This window comes from Pararge aegeria, chromosome 16 (assembly GCF_905163445.1).
Source record: "Pararge aegeria chromosome 16, ilParAegt1.1, whole genome shotgun sequence".
NCBI lineage: Eukaryota > Metazoa > Arthropoda > Insecta > Lepidoptera > Nymphalidae > Pararge > Pararge aegeria.
Window position 1 is genome coordinate 6544733 of NC_053195.1, and position 23819 is coordinate 6568551.

Here is a 23819-nt window from a genome sequence, read left to right on the forward strand (position 1 = left end):
CCGGCTTTGAATTTAAAACTGGAAACATTTCCTTATTAAAACAAATATTTAAATGTTTCTTGATGCTAGAGCTAGTAGGTACGAAATTTATTGTTATGGCCCATAAATTTACCTATTGCTGGTTCCAGTTTATGTACCTAATGAAGTAATATTATCCAGTTTAATTTCCGTTACTCATCCGCACAAACATAACTATGTTAAGTAGCATACATTAAATGATGCCAGATAAAAAACAACATCACTGATTCGATTAGGTACATTCTTAACAAAAAACTTTATTACTGAAACGTAAAAATTCGTTACAAGTTTTAATTAGGTTCTAAATATACTTAGGTATCCCTTAATTAAGCCGTGGCCTAGTTGGATTGCATTTTTTTTAGCGGGTGGAAAAACTTTATTGCTACCTCCAACCCTTGGGCAGGTCGGAGGTTATGTGGGACTCCCCCCGCTATACCAAAACTAAAAACCACCACGGCATGACCTTCTTGTTTGCTTTGTTAGACGCCCGGGGAACAACATTGCTACCAACCACCCCAACCGATTGTTCGGGCTCCCGCGCTAGCGAGGACGGGATCAGGACAGCTTAAACCCCCCCTCAAACTGTAGAGAGGCTTATATAGTGACGCCGCCTCCCAAGAGAAGCTGGCGAGCGGCAAATTTCCGCCGTCTTCTTCCCACCAGCACGCACCACTGACTTTTCGGAGTTATGTGTGTTTTTAATTTGAGCTATTAAAATATCACTTGCCTAAACGGTGAAAGAAAACAGCGTGACGACAGGTTCAGGCTTCACCCATAAACATGGAATATTAATAAAAAACAATTTACAAATTAACTGAGAAAATCAAACGTAAATATCCCAAAAAAAACAATTCTAAATGTCAAAATCATTAAATAATGGATATTAAGATTCTGTGCTATATTTTTACTTCACAAATGTTCCGCTTGCATCACTGTTCATATTGTTTACACAAATTTTAGATTTAAGACTATCTACCGGAACACTACTCAATTGAAAGCGTGCAATAACAATCACCATATCTATAAAGAGATTGATATAAGCTCGCGTACTTTGCGAAAATTTCAGTGCCTAGTTAAGTGTTTAGTGGCAACAGGTACAAGTAATTAGTTAAGGTTTAAGTACAGGATGTGCAGACAAAAATATGTTTGGCATTCGTACTCATTTCATAAACTTCCCATTATTCAAGTAACATAAAGGTAAAAAAAGATAAACGACTTTGTCTTTGTTGTTTTGTGGGATTAACGAACCAAAGCGCGTAAAATCATAATGATCATATTATTATAAATTAACTTTAACGTCCCAACAGTTGTTCAACTTTGGGTAAATAATTAATTGGACAATAAAGAAACATATATAATAACATTTTAACCCGGTGCCAATGTACAGAAAATTACAGACGATGACGCTGGGTCGTTTTAATCCTGAATTTAATCACAAATTTTAATGTTATAGTTTGAGTCTCGTTAAAGGAGGCTGAAAGTACTTACTCTTAATAATAATGTATATAATTCTAAATCAAATAAATATGTTATTCATGAGCATATTTCTTAAAAAATCATTGTCCGTGTACACGATTCGCCAGATTTTTTTCGGTAAAAAAATTACAAATACCTCTAACGAAAGTTTTAAGTACGGTTTTCTTGGTGTTTTTTTTATATTTTGGGATAAAATATTAATTTGATTTAAAATCTTAATATATATAAATCTCTTGTCACGATGTTTGTCCGCGATGGACTCCTAAACTACTTAACCGATTTTAAATTATATTGGCACACCGTGAGTAGTCTGTTCCAACTTAAGAGATAGGATAGTTTAGATTTTTAATTATAGTCGCAATTTTATTTTATTGCAAATTATTTTTCTATAATTAATTGACAGTCACATGTTATATATATATAATACTACTATACTAATTTAAGGCTTAGCGATACTGAATGCTTTAAAAACAAAATAAAACACAGACGAAGTCGCGGGCAACAGCTAGTTTATTATAAATTAAATTTTGCACAGGGTTATTCTTAATCTATTTATATGGATCTATCTACTGGACTTTCTCAAAGGAGGGAGGGTTGTAGAGCAAGTACCCACTTAGCTGCTTAAAGGCAAGTTGGTGGGCTTTAATGATTACTATCACGTATGACCGGGACAGACAGTTTAACGCGCACCCTGAGACACGGGGGTGGTCAGAGCCTATTTCTAAATTACGGGCTGGGCCGAGATTTTCCTAACAGAAAACTCCTTAATCCCTAACAATTTTTGACCCGCCCTAGGAATCGAACCCAGAACCTAGTGATCTGCAGTCACTAGACCAATGATGCAGTTAGGTGAGGGGTTTTTGATGTACAACTCCAGAGAGTGACACGGACGGTGAGATTAGCTTGGAATCTGTACCATTCAATCAAAAGTTCCATTCCTTGTAAATATTTCAATTGTCAATCATATTATTTCAAAGTCGATAATTGTTTTTATCGATTAGAGATTTGGTTAGTCCAAATCGGTCATCAATAAAAAAAAGATAATAAGCCATACACGTAGTTTAATCTGATCGTATTTAAGATAGTACTTTTAATAGATTTTCGATAACTTATAAAGTTACTTATTATGGTAATAATTACCTTTGAATTATGGTAATAATTACTTATTACTTTATTTATCGAGTTTGTTTATTCGCTACCGCTGTGCTTTTGGCGCTGCGGTCCCAGGTTAAATTACCGGCAGAGGAATATGTAAATATATGTAATATCTATTCAAGTCTTTAACGTCAAAGATGTGCCAACGAGCAATTTTGTAGAAACCTATATTGGGAGTATTGGCTTAATATAACTGTCATATCGCTATGTTAAATTCAAATCCAAAAATATTTTATTAATGTAGACGTTGTTACAGGCATTTATGAAGCGTTCGTACAATGAACATGTTACACTAATGTTAGTGATGCTGATAACTGCATTCTTTAACTTAAAACTAAAGCTGGGAGGGTTCCAAACACGCCCTGGTCTAAGAAGAGCCCATAACAAACTTAGGCAGGTTTTTTTTTGTTATCACCATCTCACAGTCTAGTTAATGTTGATCTATGAAGTTAGAGTTGTCAGTCCATTAACATCTTACACTGCATGATCACTTACCATCAAGTAGGATTGCAGTCAAGGGCTAACATAGAGGAATAGGAAATGAAGCCTTCATTCTTATTACAATAGTAACGCACTTATAACCCTGAATTAGTGACGTAAGGTTTGTATAGGTATAGGTAAAGAATAATTTTAAAAGGGCTAACTAATGCTAATGTTACAGTAAGTTAAAAAAAAATCCTAAATACCTAGGTATTTCCCCAAAAAAGTATCGACATCTTTTTGAGAAATAACTCTCGCGAACATTTTCTTGAAAATTAATAAAATTATGCAGTGATACAATTAATTTTAAAATATCTTTAATAGTAAGTATAAGATTGCAATAGAAATTATATTTACTTTTTGCTTTAACTCGGAAATTAAAGAGTAAGCCTCCGTCTTTGTAAAGTGGTTCAAATATGGGAATCAAAATAAGAGGCCTTGATACATCGGGCAAGTTCACTCAATTAGGTCTTGTCTGGAGGACATTGAGATAAGATTATTTGGGTCGCTGTAGATTGATTTAATTAGTAAGATGTAGTTACTATAATCAATTATTTGTAAATATAATATATCGGTAAACAAAATATCAAAATATTATATACTATATCCTTAACGTTTAATTAAAATTGGCCACTCAGTACAGCCAATACAGATAAATAATTTTTTGACAAAGAGGATACAAACACTAAAGCTTCACATAATGTGTTACAATTGAAATCTGCCAACCCCCATAAAGGGTAGGTTACTCCATGTTAAAAATATAAATCTACCTGCCAGTGAAAATCCAGTCAAAATTATTGGTTTAGAACGGACGGACAACTCCATTTGAAGAGGATAAGAACGATATTTTATTGCTGATAAATTCTGAACAGATTTTCCCAGACTAAATGCCGCTGGATACAAAGATAAAAGTTTGAGGATACGGTAGGTAAATAAATCGTACTAGATTCGGAATCGCATATAGGAAAGAGGTAATTAGAGAATTGACCCAACAAATTGCCGCAACGCTAGTTAGGGGGCTTAAGTAGGGATTTATACTGGACCAATTGCCCGTGACTTCTACAGGGCATCGTATCAGAATCTGCGTTGGTTAAAATTGTGTAAAGGAATTAATTCCGTGGAATGGGCAACATTTCGACCGTTCGTTTTCATTTGAATTGAAAAGAGCATACGCTTTTGCGCAACAAGTGGTTATTGGCGCAACTTTATCAATAAGGCTGTTACAACTTTTTAAGAAAGTCAACTGCAAGACCTTGATACTAAACGCCTTTTAGTGCGTTTACACTTTCGCTGCAGAACCTAGTGTAACTAGGTTCTGGAAAAACCGCATTGCTAGCATATGCAGAAGACGAAAGTACCCGATTATATCCACTGACAATGGACAGGTATAATTTATTTGTCCTATTGCCAAAGTATGGCTGAAAAGTAGTAGATCACCCCCGTTATTTCCACCCGTGAGACCAAGCTTGGAGAGTAGATAAAACTGTAGGAGAACATACATTTTGTGCTTTCCACGTGGAGAAAATGACTCATGCCCATTCTCGCTAAGACTCGCAGCACGACGAGTCGTATCGATATATAGCAGACCCAAAATAGCTTTTATATAGTTTGCGAAGATGCTGACGTTTAAGGGCTTTACAAATAAACGTGGAATAACGTCTTAATATTCATTCAGTGTTTTATCACGCTCTAACATTTGAAAGGAGCTCTCAGTTGATGTAAGACAAACCCCTTCGTAGATATTCCTATAATTCCCAGTCCTTACAACTGCTACTGAGAACCCTCCTAATTTTTTTGAAATCAATCAAGAGAAATTATTATAATTCCAAATAAATAAAATTTTATTTCAGTTATATGCAAAAGAAACCTAATAAAAATTGACTACCCTAGTTAATTGTAATGACTTGGAATCGCAATAAAATGTTTACATATTTGTGCATATTAATGTTTGTAAATTATTCATTTAATACTACTATTATACATTTATTAACCGCGACTTCGTTCGCGTAGATTTTATTCCCGCACGCTCGTTAACAATTAGGTACGTTTAGTACATGTCGTTTTCCATTGTAAAGCTGTTTGCCCGCGGCATGGCAGGCTAATTTTCAATTTTTAGTTATAATGGTCTTTTCCATGACAAAGGCTACATGCTTGCCAAACTTCATATAAATCCGTTCAGCCGTTTTTGCGTGATTGAGTAACAAACATCCACACTTTCACATTCATAATATTAGTAGGATTATCTTGGATAGTAACATTTAAACTTATTAAGAGCTGATATTATGGTTGTCACTGCGTATTTTTTACAACAGTCATTTGTACAATAATTTCTCTAAAAGTATTGCTCTCAGGAAAGGTTTTTGAACAGTAGTATAATACTCTGTGTCCGGCGTTTACACACTCGTTAACATTGTGTCATAGCATAGTTGTTGTTGCCTACAACCTTAATAAAAAACGAGGTACCTAATGCAGAGCTATTTTTATAATAATAAATAATCGGAATGGTTACGGCGATTAGCACATTCAAACATGCATACACGCAAAAGAATCCTCTTAACTTTTTAATTAAACCGTATTCTAACATACAGACACGCATAAAAACTTTTTAGCTTTATAATAATTATTAATTATAATATTCGGCCGTTATGACTGCGGGTTTTACGTTCCCTTCCTAAGCATCTTAATTGAATTGATACAAAGGTATATTAATAATCACTATTGTATGTAATTTTTGGTAGTTTTAATTGCAAGTAATTTTTGTAATTGTTTTTTTTTTATAATTTTAATAAATTCCGTTTTGATATCCTCAATGCACAAAAATATTTTATGGTAGAGCTTGTAATCTTGACCACTTAATAAATTAATTAGTTTTATTACTTTGACTGCTAAACTATTAATTCACTGTATTCATTAAAATAGCCAAGTTGTGTGCATACATACTTACTTTGGGTTTTAGACGTGAAAAAACTTGGTATTATTTATATTTCGAACAGACTATTATCATAGCTATTACCTGTCCTTAGTATATAAAAATAAATAAATATATTTACCAAATGATACGGCTGAAGAATCAATCGGTCATATTATTGCTGCGACCCATTTAATAATGATACCAATGTCACAGCATGATATTATAATGATATTATTTACGCACCAATAAGGTCATTGGTAAAATATTGTAGGTTATCAACTAAGTACAAGGTCATTAAGAAAGGGGTATTAAGACACTATCTTTTACAAGTAGCGCTCCATTTGATCGAATGATTTTAATTTAGAGGAAACTTAAATTCAATTTATTTTCGTTTTACAAGTATTTATACAGTTATAAATTTTAATATTAATCATCGTCATCTTTATAATCATTATCATTATCATCTAAACCGTTTATCATCCACTGGACATAGGTATTTTGTAGGGAGTTCCAAAATTCACGGTCCTGGGACGCTTGTCTCCAGCGGCTCCCAGGGTCTCGATTGGTGTCTGTCAGTGGCATGCATAGAGGGTATGCACAGGGTATAAAATGAAGATAATCTACTAGTACGAGTTACGGTCCTGGGACGCTTGTCTCCAGCGGCTCCCAGGGTCTCAATTGGTATCTGTCAGTGGCATGCATAGAGGGTATGCACAGGGTATAAAATGAAGATAATCTCCATTATGAGTTATAAATACTTAAGGTTAGGCATTGTAAGAGTTATAAGCCTACCCTTAAGTATTTATAACTCGTACTCGTAGATTTCGGCGTGCTGGTGTCTGTCCACCACGTTGGATGCCGACCAAAGCTGCGTTTAACAGTGCAGGGTCGCCGTTTGAGCACCTCGGAACCCCAACGTCCCTTCAGCTTCGCGATTTGCTGAGCTATGTCAGTAACTCTAGTTCATATGTTCTAAGGATCTCCTCAATTCTGATTTGATCACATAATGATACATACTCCTAGAACAGCTCTCGCAATCGCCCGCTGAGTGACTCTAAGCCTTCTTATAGTAAGCGACCATGTTCCAGATCCGCAAGTCATCACTGGCAGCCCGCGATTTTTGTTTATCTTATAGATGGAGGCAAGAGTGACGGATCTCCTCAATTCTGATTTCTATACATAAAGATAGATACTCTTAGCACAGCTCTCTCAATCGCCCGTTGAGTGTTTCTTAGCCTTCTTATGAGACCCGTAGTAGGCTACCATGTTTCAGATCCATAAGTCATCACTGGCAGCCCGCACTTTTTGTTTATCGTATAGATGGAGGCAAGAGCGATGTCCGTAACTATATTTACTAATATATTTTTTTTTACTTTAGTTCTGTTTGAATAAAATTTGTAATTGGCTATACTCTACTACTTTAACTGTTCTCTTCTATCGTCTGTATTAGCTATAAGTTTTCCTAACAAATAGAATAAAATAAAGTAATTTCTGATCTGATCGCGTAATTTCAGTTCTGGTTAGTAATTTTAGTTCATTTCAGTTTAGGTTAGTTTATAATTGGAATGATCTGAGATTCAATTTACTCGTGTATATACTTATGCGTATTAACGTGTGTAAATTACCTATTATATTAATATTTTCTAGGACCTTAAATTTTTTTTCTGCTGCAATAGAAATCCTTGCCCCTAACTTGACCTTATTTAAATATTCAACCACAATTTGTGTAGGTGTAAATTATGGTGATTAACGTATTTTACGAAAACTTTGTACTGTTATTTCTATACAAATAGAAAAAATTGTTAAAACAATAGTTTTTTTTATTATAATTTATACTTTAATCCTTCGTTAATACGGTACGCTCTTTCCTGTTAGCCTTGGAATTAGTAAAGCGGTGATAGCCTACTAGTTCGATCACACCAGTACCTATAACTTTTCGGAATTGAGCGGTAAAGGAAAACATCGTGAGGAAACCTTCATGCCTTTTAGAGTTCTTAAAGGTGAATGAAGTATTTCCACACTACCACCGTGGTGGACCTAAAAACTCTTCTAATTGTAGGTTGATGTGATGATGAAATAATTATAAAATAATTCAAAATAATTATAAAGGCAGTGAATATATTAACATATCTTATTTATAAACTTATACCAGTGTACAAAAGTAACGTAAAAAATGTGTGGAGTGTAATCAAAAATCAATTTATAGAAATACAGTAAGTTTTTTTTTGTGTAGCATGGAAGTTTATAATAGTTGTTAGTGTAATTTAATTTGCGCTGTATTATACTTAACTCAATTAAAAATCGTTTATTTTTTGGCCGAAGATTTTAAAGTTGATTCGATTTTAAATGCTCAAGTTTATATCCGCAATAAACTCGTACTTTTGGACTGATTCTTATACAATTCCAAATGAGGAAAAAGAAATAGAGGTGGTGTTAAATTCATTCGACAACTTATAACTTATGGTTTAATTAGTAAAATAACAAAATTGTTTCAGAAGTTTATGGATGGTTGATGTAGGTCGTTAACAAAGACAATGAGTGAAGATACCTTTTGGTAAAGTCGATGATATAGCATTCTTTCATTCATTCTTATTTTAGAAATTATTATAATAAACAATTAACAATTACTAAGTTATTTCAAAGACCAAAGGCTTCGGTCTCTAAGTGAAACGTGCGTAGATTACTAGATACATTTTGGAAGAACAGTTTAGTGTAGAGTAGACCAGGCCAAAGAAATATACTGAGTATATTATGAGAATCTTCTTGGAATTTCAGTAATTTAAGTAGGAGGTTGGAAGATATCCAACTTAAGATACGCCGATGACTCTTCTCTTTCGCTCAAAATAAAGAAGACATGGAGCATTTGCTGATACGCCTAGGAAGAATAAGCCTCTCCTTTGGACTTGCAATCAATAGAGACAAAACCAAAATTATGATCGTGGACCGAGCCGAACTAAGCCACCCTGACATTCCCATGATTAGCAACTGTGAGGTTGTCCAAAGCTACGTGTACCTCGGCTCTACCTAGTTACAAATTGTATCGTTAAGATTTTCTTGGTTTTCATAGATTATAACAATATAATAATAATAATAATAAGAATTTATTTGCTAGAATTGTGGGTCACAATAAGTTATTTAACAAATTAAGGTTAATTTTCATTGTATATCATGGAATTCTGCATAGTATTTATTCCAATTACATATTAAATTATTTTCACTATAACAATAGTGAAAATAATAAGTTTGATCCCAAGTTTGATCCTTTTACCGATCTACGTAGACTGCGAAGATCTGCGATCTACTGAAGACGCGTGCATCAACAATCGTCACATACCGGTCTAGTTTGTTTACCGGTCTTTTTAGAAATTAAATTGACAAGTCTAAAATTAGTGCCATCGCTTTCACTATGAATGAATAAATGAATATAATTTTATTGCAAACCACAAAAAGGAAATAAAAAAGAAAAGTATAACAAAACAACGTATACAATTTGGCGGCCTTATCGCTTCATAGAGATTTCTTCCAAGCAACCAATGCTAAATAAAAACGAATACAGAAAGAAGTTAGGTGGGACATATATACACTACTCGTAGAATAAATATAAGGAAAAAAAAGGACAGCATTGTTTTAGACCTGCCAACTTCGCTTAGAATTCCGCGTGGAAAAGAACTTTCAACATTGTATGGTATATGGATAGTTAAGTTAATATTCGCTAACACAATGCGAATTTGGCTATAACGATCCATTTCAAACTGTATATTTTATTACGATCTATAAACGACCTTGCACAATTGCCCTTCAGATTTTCCACACTATTAATAGCAAAACGCGATTGGCCAAAATGAAAAAAAAAAACATGTTACATTATTATTTATATCTATTCGTTATAATTTAATGTAAATGGATTTAATGCCTTGTTATCTGGCGTAAAATAGAACTGAATAACATAATAATTTCTCGTAGGCTCGTTCTTCGTCAGGAGCAATTTAGGAGTTTATAATTTCAGAATTTTGTCTATTCTGGTATGGTGGGTGGATTCGGCCTTGGCTAGTTACCACCCTACGGACAAAGACTTGCCGCCAAGCGATTTAGCGTTCCGGTACGATCGCGCATGGAAGCTGATTAGGGGTATAACTCCCATACCCTTAACAGAACTAAGAAATAAAAAAACAATTTAATGTTACATAATATGTCTCATCTAAAATAATCAACTATAATGTTTCTTTTGCCTTGGACCTCTATCTATGAATTTGGCTCATTCATTTTTCAGTTTAACGATAGAGTTACCATGTTTCTATTCTGATTGTTTTACTACGTTATTGGCTATTAAAATGGAAAGGTTCATTAAAGACAACAAAGTAGTTAAATACAGGAATCGATTATTACTTACAAAGTGTGATATAATTAAGTTGGCATTATAGTTGCAAGAAGTAATTATTTTTAGTGCACATCAATATGACGACAATGCCCGCGGCACATTCCACGTCCCCACGTGTAAACTGTAAAAAATATTTATAGTACTACATAGTTAAATGAAACGTGTGAACATATCCAAACAAGCTATAATTAGGGTTACCATATCGTAGGATTTGTCCTAAAATTTCAGGATCACTATTCGTCTGAATCGGTTGTGCTGATAAGAGTGATCCCTGTAATCAATTTTTCTATTTCGTATTCTATTTATACCTTTTTTGAGTATTTATGTATTTATATAGTAGTGTTGTTGCATGTTTATATGTATGTATATGTGTATTGAATATAAATTGTTGTATATGCATAATTTTTGTTTAATGTGTACTGTGTTTTTTTATGTATTTATATCATACATATATATATACTGTATAATATATGTTGTACCACCAACTAGGTGCTTAATCTATAGCATTTTCTTCTACGCCTTCGGTTGCCTGAAAGAGATCGCTACCTACCTTTCCTAACCTACCTAAATCGTCTTGTGTCTAAATTGTTTGTACCTTTCTAAATTGTCCCTTTGGTGTACAATAAAAGTGTTTTTATTCATTCATTCATTTTTGGGTTATTCTCACGGTTGCGGCTAGATTTTGCATATCTCTTGTCATTAATACAATGCAGCAAACATTTCAAAGAACTCTAATAAAAATTGAAACAAGACAAAAACAATTTTCCTTTGGAAATAATTATACAATTAAAATATTTACAATTAAGTATTTATCTTTCCAAGTAGTACCTACTAATCTGTTTTAACATACGGTTTATATTTTAATTATTAATTTAAAAAAAAGCCTCACATGTGGTAACTGTTCTATTTTATTTATTATAAAATTATACTAAATTTCCTTAACCTTTGTTGCGACAAAATCTTTGTATTTTTTTATAACAATCGCATTTCCAAACATTAACTTATTTCAAATTATGGACAAGTGTTTAATACAATTGTAACTGCGAAAGGTTATCTGATTGTTTATTTATGTATTGCTTGAACTGAAGACAACGTTAGAGTGAGAGAGACGGAGAGAAAGAGAGAGAATTCTCAAACTATAAATAATCTCTAATAGGATTTATCAATGGCAATTAGGTCTTTTCTCCGGACTTTAAATATTTTCATTATTGGCCCACTGCTTGCACGGGTCGCCTTTCAGAATACGAAGTATTTAGGTAGGTCTTTCTCGCTGGCCCATTGATAGACTCCATACGCCTTTTAGATAACTTTATGGAGAACTATATATATACATGGAGAGCATGCAGGTTTCCTCATGAATGTTTTTCTCTAAGCCTCATGTGACTGTAATAATAAACGCAAAAACGCTCTTTAGATCGGAACAAAGCAAAGCAAAGCAGAAATAAGCATGGCGGTAGTACCGTACGAGCTCTGTCAAGAAAAGCTTAACTAATATGTTGTGCACGTGTATTTCTATTGCTACGAGTATAATAAGGAAAATTGATCTTAATAATGTTTTGTAGTGTTTCATATTGCACTATGGTCCGGAACCCTTTGTTTTCGGTTTGATAATCGTTCAAATTCAGTGAGCAATAGGTACCAATAGCAGGAGCGCTGTACTGTATAGAAGCAAGCGGTACGTTGCAGAATTTCATGATATACAATTAATTATACGGGAGCTATGATCATCAACTCAACCGGACTAAAAGGTCTTTCTCCAAAACGGGTGAGCGCGCTCGGGGACTTAGGTCTAAAACCATTCAACTTTGGTAGTTGTTAATGCAACGTGTACATGAAAATCGAAATAATACTTTACAGGCTTTAGAGGTGCTTTATGTACTGTCTCTGTGAATCCAAATACCTAATAGTTTTTGATTAAACCACTGCCTGAAAAACATGTGACTTCTGTCACTTTATTAGGTACGCTTCGCAATGCGTTGGTACTATGCGCGTGTCGGTCTCTAATCTTCAATAAGGTTGTCATAAGTAAACACTTAGAATGTTTTGAGTTTTGAATTATGGAAAAATAAAAATGCTTCTTTTGATTCAATATTTATGCAGGGAAAAAAATAGACTTATGTATATTTTAATATTTTTTTTTATTCCTTATAAAATATACTTATACATCCTTCAATATTATTTCGTAATTCTATTACACGTTGTATAATATTCATGAAAACATCACTAGCGCGATGTAGGATATTTGTGGAGCTCTCTAGTTCAGTAATATGGAGACTGCCGCACTGTACTTGACATTGGTGACCCCGACGTGATATTACATACAGCTGAATTTGCAATACTCCCGAAAAGCTGAAGAATCTGTACAATGACATATTGTTAAGTCAACATCTCTAAGGATGCTCCGATGTCGGAGAAAAACGTACGTTAGTTGTAGGTACATAGTAGAAGATCTGTTTAGTGTGGGTTATTAAGATTGACGAAGTTATAAATTACACCGTACAGATTGAGAACATCACATCATTTTCGCGGATCATAGCCAATTAAGCTTTATATTCTTTTGGTTGCAATAAGAAACTTTACGTTGATATCTGCCAACTTACATACCTATAAACATTTGGTTGATACCTATTACACACTAAGCTAAGCAAATATATGCAACCAACTTGATTCTCGCAAACAAGATTTAACTAAGACGTAAATAAAGACAACTGTATTAATTAATAATTTCCGGGTCAATAGGTATTTCGAAAGGCTATGAGGGGTCGGCTTGGTTTTTATTGATCTTCTTTGCCGCTCATATATATAAACGTGGCATAAGGGCGGAATAGTGACCCAGTATCACACTCCGACTGACAGTTAGTACCTTTCAAATGCCAGAGCGTGAAAAACACAGCATACGATTTTCGCCGTTATGCCATGTTTATTAATAAGGAGTTTCGAGAAGAGTAGCCTGAGAACCAGCAGAGATTTTGATAAGTAGCCAATATGAGGAACAAACGTCTTTTTTTCCTAAAGTAACAATTTTGACGGACAAAGCATGGCCCAGTGCGATACCCAAGAGGGTAGTACTTTGACTTTACTTTTAGGGGGCGAATTCGAATCCCAGCACGCGCCCCTAACTTTTCTAAGTAATGAGCGCTTCAAGCAAATTAAATATCACCTGCTTGAACGGTGAAGGAAAACATCGTGTGAAAACCTCCGGAGAGTTCTCCATAATGTTCTCAAAGGTGTGCGAAGTCCGCCAGTCCACACTGGGCCAGCATGGGTGACTACGGCCTTAACCTCTTCTCATTATGGGAAGAGACCCTGTAGTGGGTTGAGATTATGATGATGAAGCAGATGGCCCACCTGTGTAAGCAGAAAATCTTCGCCTATAAACAGACAAACATATCCTACAAATTGCCGACCGGTTTCCGTCAACCTGAGGCGTAGTTGTTAAGTCTCATTTGCCTGTAATTACAGCAGCAACCGCACCCCTTACTGTTGAGCAATGCTGCTTAAAAGCAGAAATAATAATGGCGGTAGTAGGTACTTCCCCGGACGAGCTGTATCACAGAAATCCCTACTAAAAAATGTACCTACTTCCTGTATTCTATAATGATATTTACGATAATAATATTGCTTCGTTCGGTGCAATGTCCCTCTCTATAAAAGCATGTCGCTCTATCGTTATTGAGCTACATGTGTGTCCCGGTTTATTTTAGGATGCCCTAAATATAGATCAACGCTGATATAAATAATTTGGTATTCGGAGCGACTAACTAGAACGCCCGAATATTTTTTTGTTAGATATTAACTGTAAAGAACAATAGATATTGGGAATTAGTGTACGCGTTTTTTATTATAACAAATCTCAGGCCGTTACCAAATAGGGCCGATCCATAGGTAAGTTTGTCTTATGAAAAGTTTTGACTGTTTAAAGTATTAATATAAAAATAATGACCAATTTATTTGGTAAGACGAATAAATATTGATCCATAAAACTGATCCGGCACTTTCATTTCACCAATAGTTTTATCTAATTATCTGCTTGGGTAGTTTTCCTTGCCCCTTTGAATAGAGTCAAATAATATAGTGTAAATATTTAGTCAACTTCTGTCATTGAGCTTATTTCAAACTCACTCACTTTAAATTTTGATTAGCAAATTGAAATTTCGTATGATTTCAAAATCCCTCTATTGCCCCATTAGGAGTTAAATTTTTCAAAAATCTTTCTTAGCGAGTACTTACGTATTATAATAATTTATATACCAAATTTCGACCCGTTCCGGTAATTGGTTTGAGCGTTGCGTTGATAAATTAATTTTTCAGTCACCTTCTCGTTTAATATACCTATACTGATTTATGTTTTTTACATAGAATATAGTATAATATTTATATAATTTTTATAGAATATAATATATTGAAGGGTTATCGAGTCTACCGGTGTTCCTAGAGCGGGCAGTTACCTTGGCCAACGAATTAGTTTGGCCATCCAGAGGGGCAATGCTGCCAGCATTTTAGGAACTGTCCCTCGCTGCGGTGGTTTCCGAAGACATTTTAGATTTTATTTAGTTTTACATCGTTTATTTTAGATTATATTTATAAAACACATAGAATATCATTCATTGATTCATTCATTCATTCAATATCATACGGATATCTTATAATAGAAACGCATAAGCGACGTAAACAATAAAACCGAAGTGAAAGTGAAACTTTATGTTTGGCTAGGAGAGCACGTTTAGCCATCGACTCACTATCTCTAACACTACTGTCTGCAATAACAATAATTGTTTCTCAGCGACAAAAAGTAGGTGAAAACTGGGTACAAATTAAAAAATAAATCAATAAATAAAAAATCATTTAATATTATTTTTAACCGTTTTTTTCTGTTCTCATACTAATACGTGACCCCATATGAACTTAAAACTACAACAGCTGATGTTATGGTTGCCACAACGTATTTTTTATGATAATAGTAATTTTTCATAAAGTATACTGTTGAGGAAAAACTTTTACTTCCTTATGATAAATACTGTTACACCCTACCAGCATTGTACCCTCTTCCCGACTATCCTTGTATATCTTGAGGACCTACCGAAACAAGGTTTAAACGTCTTAATAAAATTATTATGGTAAGGGTCCACGTCCGGATGACGTCAGAAATCGGGACCCTCGTCTTGTACGGTGTAATGTACAAGTGACAACAAATGTTGCAATTTCTTCAATCTTTATAACTCTAGAGCTCCGAACAGATCTTTGGCAACTTCTCTCTCTCTATCCAATATCTAAAAATCAGTCGTACAAAATGTAAGACCTAGAAAGAAGAGAATTATATTATTTTACCTTGGCAATATTATGTTTCGTTACACAAAATCGAATCGAATGGCGAGCAATCAAAACTTGCGGAGCATAATAGTTTTAGTATTTTAAGCCTTTACTCTCTCGTCTATACCTTTAATATACTCTGTAGTAAATTTTAAACGGGAAAGGCCGGAATAAACTTGTTCTCAACAAGAATCTGTAGAACGAGAAAGTCGTACCTTCATAGTTGAGCTGTTTTTTGCGAAACATTCCGGTGGCTACCACTCTTTCCTCATGGTCACATTGAAAGGTGTTTTACAGTTTGTCGTAACAATCATATACATACGATATTTAATTAATTAATTCAGATTACAAATAGGTTATCCTAAGCACGGTTTATGTACATATGATATATCATTCCATCACTTAAAATTTATTGTCCTAAGCACGGCTAGTATAGGGGAAAAATAATTTCCACCGACTTTATCCACTGACAACACATTGACATTCATACACGTATCATATTTGGATATTATTTCCACACGGGAGCCCATGCTTGTAGAGTGGATAAAACTGTGGATGAAGATAAAAATGCCCGTGGAGAAAATGTTTCCTGTCCATACTAGACGTACAGCAGGGCTAGCACAGGCAGTCCACCTGCTAAAGCACGGGAAAAGACAGTAGAAGAAGTTTACCTCTTTTTATTATTACACATATATTATTTGGACATTGTAAATCACTTGTGCGCCAGTTCTCTGAGAGATGACGTGAAGATAAATTTTTATCCTGTGCCGTGCTGGTGTGTTGTTCAAAAAACGCTAATTTGTTGCATCTTTTTTGTGATTTGCCGTAATTAAAGTTGCTATCATTTAGGAGGATCTGGAAATGATACAAGGAGGACGGATTTCCTCAACGGAAACAGCAAACTTGCAATCAGTGGAACAGTTGCAATAGTAAACCTGTACCTTCGTAAGTTGTTTGCTACACCTTCAACCTTTAACTACTAGTAGAGTTTACTACTCTATTTACACTGAAACCGGTTTAATTTTTTATCACTAACTAAAAACATAACTAACTATGCTCATGGAAGCAATCGGAATCGGAAATTAACTAAGTAGTTATTTTTAGATGAAAATAAAGTATGGCATTTTTTTTTTGTATCTCACTAAAGGCTTGTTATAGGCTCATTAAATAACGCTCACTCAATTTCGGGAAGTACTATTGTGTTTTAAAGTATCAGGAAACGTTGTTGTTATTATTATAACATTTTTTCTAAGGTATTGTAAAGGTGATTAATGCACGAGTACGTTCCTACATCGGTAGTAATGATTTGTTTGGTCATTATCGGAATGAGAATAATTTAAGTTTTTTTTCTTTTTAATTCACCAAGTTTTTAAATTTTTAAGCTGTTAAGAGCTACTCTATGAAACCAAATAACTTGCAAAACGTTAGTTTCTATTTGGTTCGGTGGTTTTATTGTCAGTTTTGCGGAATAATTGAAAAAGGCATTTTTTTAATTTTATGATTTGTATATTGCACAAATCCATTTATAGTTAGGTAATTATAATAATCCGCTTGTAATTAGGTGTGAATGCATAAGTAATAAAGTAAATTTATTATACATAACTTTAATTTGCATGTTTGTAATTTCAAAATAACTGCTCCTAGCAATTACTTAACTCTACAAACGTATTCATCAGACGTATCGGAGCGCTAAATAGCTTGGCGGCATATCTTCGGTAGTAGACTGGTGACGAGTCACGACGTAAACCTCCAACAAGACCAGACCAGAGACAATTCATAAATTATAAATTCCCAACTTGCCCCTGCCGGGTGTTGAACCCGGGACCACTTAAATCCACAGCTTACCGCTGCGCCAGCGAGGTCGTCAAAATAACATCAAAGTAACGAGCGCTTTTTTAATAGTGCAAAATATTCTTAGGTCGGATTTTACTTCCGCACGTATTGAAATTATAACCTTCGTTGCATGTAATTATCACCGATTTAATATTGAGGGAAGTAAGTATATTTTTTGACAACTTTATTTCCGTTGCAAATAGGTATTTAAGGAATAATTAAGTTCCGTTTGTGAGTGCAAGAAAAAAACATAGCGATCGACGTTTATCTTATTAACATATGGCATTCGAAAGTAAGCACTTTTGCAGCATTCTATATAATTAATATAGTATAATTGCAGTGTCGGCCTGCGATTTCATAATAACCACCTCTTATCATAAGATTCGAACCATAATGATCGACAGTAAAGCTTTAAAAAATTAGACATAATGCACGCCTAAATTTCTTTAAAGCTAGTCTTCAAAATGGATCTTTCGTTCTATTTGATCATTAACGTTTATTTAAGATACGTAAGTTACGTTACACATATTTTAGTTTAAGATACTTAGGTAGGTTATTTCTCGGTTGTCTTTGTAATACGCATATGTAAAACGAAACTAGTTTGAGCCCGCCTTTAACCATGGTCCATGACAGTGCTTTCCCTTTTGCGACATGGAACATACTCGTAAATGCATTTGCAGCGCGTGAAATAGTCTACTATTTGCGCACAAAGATTCATCTTGTAAAGTGAGATATAATAATAGCAATTTAAAAGAGATTTAACCGCCAGCTATTTATTATATGTACTTATATAGTAGGTAGGCAAAAAATATTAATGGTTGAAAACGTACTGTTTACTAAAAACCGTTTAACTGATTAACCAATTAGGAGTTGGTCTAGTGGTTAGAATATTCAACAACAGATGTGCTAGGTTCGATTCCCGGGAAAATTATATAAGGGTTTTATGTTAAAAAAAACTCAATTTTACAAGCACGGAGTTACGTTATTAGAGCTGTCAGCCGCTTGATGCATTGTATGTTCTGTTTATTATTACTTATTTGAGTTTAAACTCTATCAGAGTTGTATAATGGACAGCAGCTATTTACCCACAAAATTTCAAGCGTATAATAGCCTGCAAACCCACTGAGATAATCCCAGACATTTAGTTGAACAAACTCCTTTAGTTAATCTTATACAGTGCATGAAAATATTTAATTTATTTAAATATTTTTCATACAATTCAGTAGGTACATATCTACATATTCAAAATAAAATTAATAAAAGGGTGGCAGTTCGTTGTAAAAGATCGCTTTTAAAGGTTTTAATTTGAAAGCTGTACAGGGGCGAAATCTGTTAACCGGTAATGAGCGATTAGCTAGTGCGAGCGTTAGCTGGGTTGATTAACCGCGCGTTTTCTATACGTACTATCACACATAGTAGAACCCCATGAAGTCGGTGTGAAGTGAGACATGCAGACATGCGTCGTTTCTGATACCTTTTGTGTGAAACTGACCGAAAAACGAGCGGTTTTAATTAGTTCTCAAATGGTTGCAAAAGTAAAATATAATTACCTCTAGCTATTCGGCTATGCACTGTGTATGTCAAGTTACGAAACTCCAAATCCATTTTGATAAGGCTGAAACAAAAAAAAAAGAAAAGTTAGATTGTACATAATACCATCATCATCATATCAACCCATTCCCGGCCCACTAGAGGGCACGGATCTCCTCCCACAATAAAAAGGGGTATCAGGCCGTAGTCGACCACGCTGGCCCCATGCGATTAGAGGATTCCACACACCTTTGATAACATTATGGAGAGCTATCAGTATGCAGGCTTCCTCACGATTATTTCCTTCACCGTTGAAGCAAGTGATATTTTAATTGAAACGCACATAACTTAGAAAAGTTAGAAGTGCGGGCTGGGATTCGAATTCAACCCCCCGAAAGTGAAGTCGAAGCCTTACCCACGGGGCTATCACCGCTACATAATAATACGTCACAATCAAGTTAAGAAAATGACGAGGCACTTCTTACTTGTAAGAAGAGTAAAGAATAAAAATAAGAGTTTTAACTCTATCAGAGCTGTATAATGCGAGGCTATTAAAATCATCGTCATTATTATAATCATTTTATCATCCGATAAAAGTTGTCTGCTCTCAGATTTGGTAGGTTCGATTCCCAGGAAAATTATATTAGGGTATTCTGTTAAAAAAAAAAACTCAATTTTACAAGCACGGAGTTACGATATAAGAGATGTCAACCGCTGATGAGTTGAATGTTCTCGTTATTATTACTTTTTTGAGTTTAAACTCTGTTTGAACAACAACGCTGTGTAACGGGCAGTAGCTGTTAAAATCATCATCGTTATGATCATCATTTTACCATCCGATGAACGTTGTCTGCTCTTATACGGATTGTCGAGTTGTAGAGATGATATCATTACAAAGGCACGTGTGAAGATTTACGTGTACTCCGAGTCACAGAGTAGGATGGATGGATAATTATTTGCTATAAAATCAAAAAAAATTTCAAGCGTGTGTGATTGTTAATAATTTAAGCACTCAATATACCTATATGTTTATGGTAATAATTGACGTACCTAGCAGATGTGAGTTGATAATTGGAAAGCCATCACCAAAAAACAGAGCAGCATATCGCAGGGCATGCCAGGAACACGTGTTAGAAAGTGCCAGCCTGTGTGTCTGCACCGGCAACCACGCCCTCCAGACCAAAACTCAATAATGCTGCTAGGTGGCAGAAATAAGAACAATCGGTGTTTTTTTTTAAACTCCGAACTTTCCGCTCTAACAGTTTGTAGTAAACCAAAGCCTATAAACATAGCAACACTTCAAAGGGCATGCAAGAAGAACGTCTTGCATCATGCCGCCCTGGTATTCAGCCTAATGTGCCTAACACCAACCACGACCTTCACACACGGAGCACAGCATTGCAACTATGCGGCTTAACGGCAGAAATAAGAATGGGGATAGTACTTCCCCGAATGAGCTCTGATGGTAGTACATAAGAAGGATTTATTTTCAGAAAGTAGTAATTTTAAGTAGTAGTAAGTAGTGAGCTTTACTACTACTTTCTTATAATATATCATTAATAATATAGGCATCTATTAGATAGTTAAGTAAAGTGCAAACGGAAGACCGGAAGAATCAATGACCTTCATCTCAAATCTAAATTTAGACGGTATACCGATTAAGGTATGGAACGTTCGAGAAAGTATTTATAACAAATATTAATCATACTTAATGTCATAACCCAGTTTTGTTGTTTCATTAATTGAACAGGTTAACGTCCGAAATTAATATTCCATCTAATCAAAAATCTGCAGATTTGCTTCTGCTATTTTTTTCTTCTCTTCTTTTAAGATGAGTATCATCAACACATTACCGGGCCACATTAAGGCACCGATCTCCTCTTTGAATGAGAAGGGTTTAGGTGGTACGAATTCGTATACTTCACACGCCCTTGAGAACATTATGGAGAACTATTAGGGCTGCTGGGTTACTCACGACGTTTCTCCTTCATCATTGAAGCTATTTATAATTTCTCATAACTCCGAAAAGAAGGGATACGCGCTGCAGATCGAACCCGGGTCTCCTGAAAGGAAAGCAGCAGCCTTACCCGCTAGACTATCACTTCTATAGATAAGGATATCACTCAATCAATCTGATATCAGATGACTTTGGACGTTAGCAATCACGTTTGATGATAAATGTTTTTTTTACCACTCTCTGAGCATGGGCACACGGATTGAAATAATATCAAAATAATAGGAACCTATTATAAAAGGGGCAAACTTCTCCTTATCCCTATTGGCAGGTGGGACAAGTAAGTATTTTTCCCTTGTCAGTGGATAAATTCGGGGGACTACATTTATATCCCCTTCCTATGCAGGGGTAAAGCCTATGTAAAAGAGCAGGTACCTAAAGCAAAATTAAAAGTTTTCGAGTATGCATGCTAGTGGTTTGGACTTAAATTTGTCTTAAATTATTAAATACAATATAGCAAAATTAGACTTTAATTAAGAGGTTAACGGAAGTGTCACAAAAGAGTTAATTACGAGTCCCATAACCTTTCGTTGATATCCTTATATACAAAAGAGTTCAATGGCGAGCAGTAAGTTGATCTTTATTCTTTTTTATTTTACTCGTAATGATTTTCTCGAAGAATGCCAATAAATAACAGGATTAACAGAACCTATCTCTGCTAATTTTATACAGTTAAAAAATCCGATTTATAACTGATTTTGTCAGTTATCTATCTGTTGACACACTTCAGGGCTTTAAGGTCCGTCTCGACATTGGACCACCGTATGGCCGGGGGTCTACGTCTCTCTTGTGGTTTCGTTGGAATATTTAGGACTTATATATATTTTTAATAACTTTGATAACTATGCAACAAAGTTCATTTCATTCTGCGTTCACTTAATTAAGATGTAATCATTAAGAGAATTTTGTTATAGTTTAGTAATAATTTACCTGATAAAATCATAGAAAAGGGATAGGTATAAGTAATTAAATTTTGACGAACAATTTCCTTAAATATTTGTAATATAATAATAATATGAATTTAAGTAATAATATTAAGTAAGTATTCTACTAAAAAAAATTAAGAGTTACTTGTTATTATTTGTTTATTATTGGTTTATACGCGCTAATCTCGGAAACTACAGGAGGTATTTAAGATATTTTTTGCATTTAATGCCATCTTTTTGAGCAACACTGCAAGCTGAAAAAGGCCTATACAAGGCTAGATGGTATATGAAACCCAGAAATCTCTAAGGTGATAAGAAATATCATTTATATTTTTATTGAAGTAATTTTTCCTACTAGGTCTAAAGTTCTACTAAGAACGGTCTTTAACGGTCGTGTGCGTGAAACTCTCGTAGCCTCAGTTTTTTATTGAATAGAAAGGTTACAATCGCCAATAAGATCACAACATCGTAAAAATAAATCGTTCTAGTGAATGTTTCAAAAGATCCTGTAAATATTTGAATTATAAACATTTCTTAATGATATTGCAGCTACCGACCGAGGTCACTTTTGTCGAGCGTTGATTGGCAACCGTGTAGAAACTATGTTTTAACTTTTGACATATATGTCGTTTACTCGCCTTTACTCGACTTTTTAGCCAGGTATATTAACGTTTAGGTATATATTAGGTAGACCATGTTTGAAGGATAAAATGAACCGAACCTTAAGAATATTTTTACTACAAGTTAGCCCTCTCCTACAATTTCACCTGATGGTACACGATGATCCAGTCTTAAATGATAGTGGGCTAACCTGTCAGGAGTATAGCAGTTATATTAAACCCATAATCGTTTTCTATCATCGTACCGGTACAATAAATCGCTTGGTGGCAACGGTAGTGACGTATCCCACCTGACTAGACCAGAGAAAACTTAAACCTGACACTGACATTTTCATTGACCTTCCTATATTCGAATGAAAGTGCCTGTGGAATGCTGACCCACTCCGATGTCCTTTTTATCACAATATTGTAAACATAACAGTGACACATCTGCCGGAACAAGAAGGTCAGTCTTATAAAGTGTATGAAGCTTACGGAGATGCCGTAAGAGTTCATTGGCCCGCATAATTGATTTCAACGTGCCTTTTCTTTTACGTATCCATATGTTTTGTATCTAGAATTGGCAGTTTGCAATGTTTCCTAATCACCTTTCACTCACCTTGATTTCAGAGGCTGCTCTTACGGCCAAGGTTGCCTTTTTAGGCCATCGGTTGCAGCAGAACTTTTGAAACCACTGACCTCTATTTGACACTAATTGTCATGTGACAGAAAGTTTTTTTCTACTTTCTAATTCATCAATAGCCACAGTCCACTGCTAGACTTAGGGCACTATGTCCTCTCCCAATGGATAGGTTTGCCCATAATCACCTCGCCAGGCAGACGGTTTGGTGGTCGGGGTAAATGGTAGTAGTAGAACAGAAAACGCTGCTGCCTGTTGTCCGTTATTTTCCCTTAGTCGGCTCGTACGACATCCGCGAGACATTAACGGTGGTGACTACTGTATTCTGATGAGCCGTCACCGCCCATATTTTTTTATTTAGAAACTAATCTTGTTACTTGCCATTTTCTCACGTCATGTGAGATGTCTTGAACCTTGAAGAACGACTTGCTGTTTTGATATTGGCATATATTTTACGACCGACACCCTCTGGCCAGAACCCTCCTTGGGAATGTTTAGCGGAATAGCTGCCATCTTTCGGTTAAAACGGATAAGTTTATCAGTCCCTTT

General features: G+C 34.9%; 1 protein-coding gene across 3 annotated transcripts in view; it reads right to left on the minus strand.

The window, feature by feature from the left end:
• Nucleotides 1-23819, minus strand: part of LOC120630324 (ATP-binding cassette sub-family G member 1) — a 96342-nt gene that overhangs the window by 33462 nt on the left and 39061 nt on the right. For 2 of the 3 annotated variants that reach the window (XM_039899516.1, XM_039899517.1), the window contains one exon: nucleotides 19112-19176. In XM_039899516.1, coding sequence (XP_039755450.1) covers nucleotides 19112-19176 — 65 coding nt within the window. Of the gene's footprint in view, nucleotides 1-19111; nucleotides 19177-21066; nucleotides 21088-23819 lie in introns of those variants that run through there. The other variant, XM_039899518.1, reaches the window with a different exon arrangement.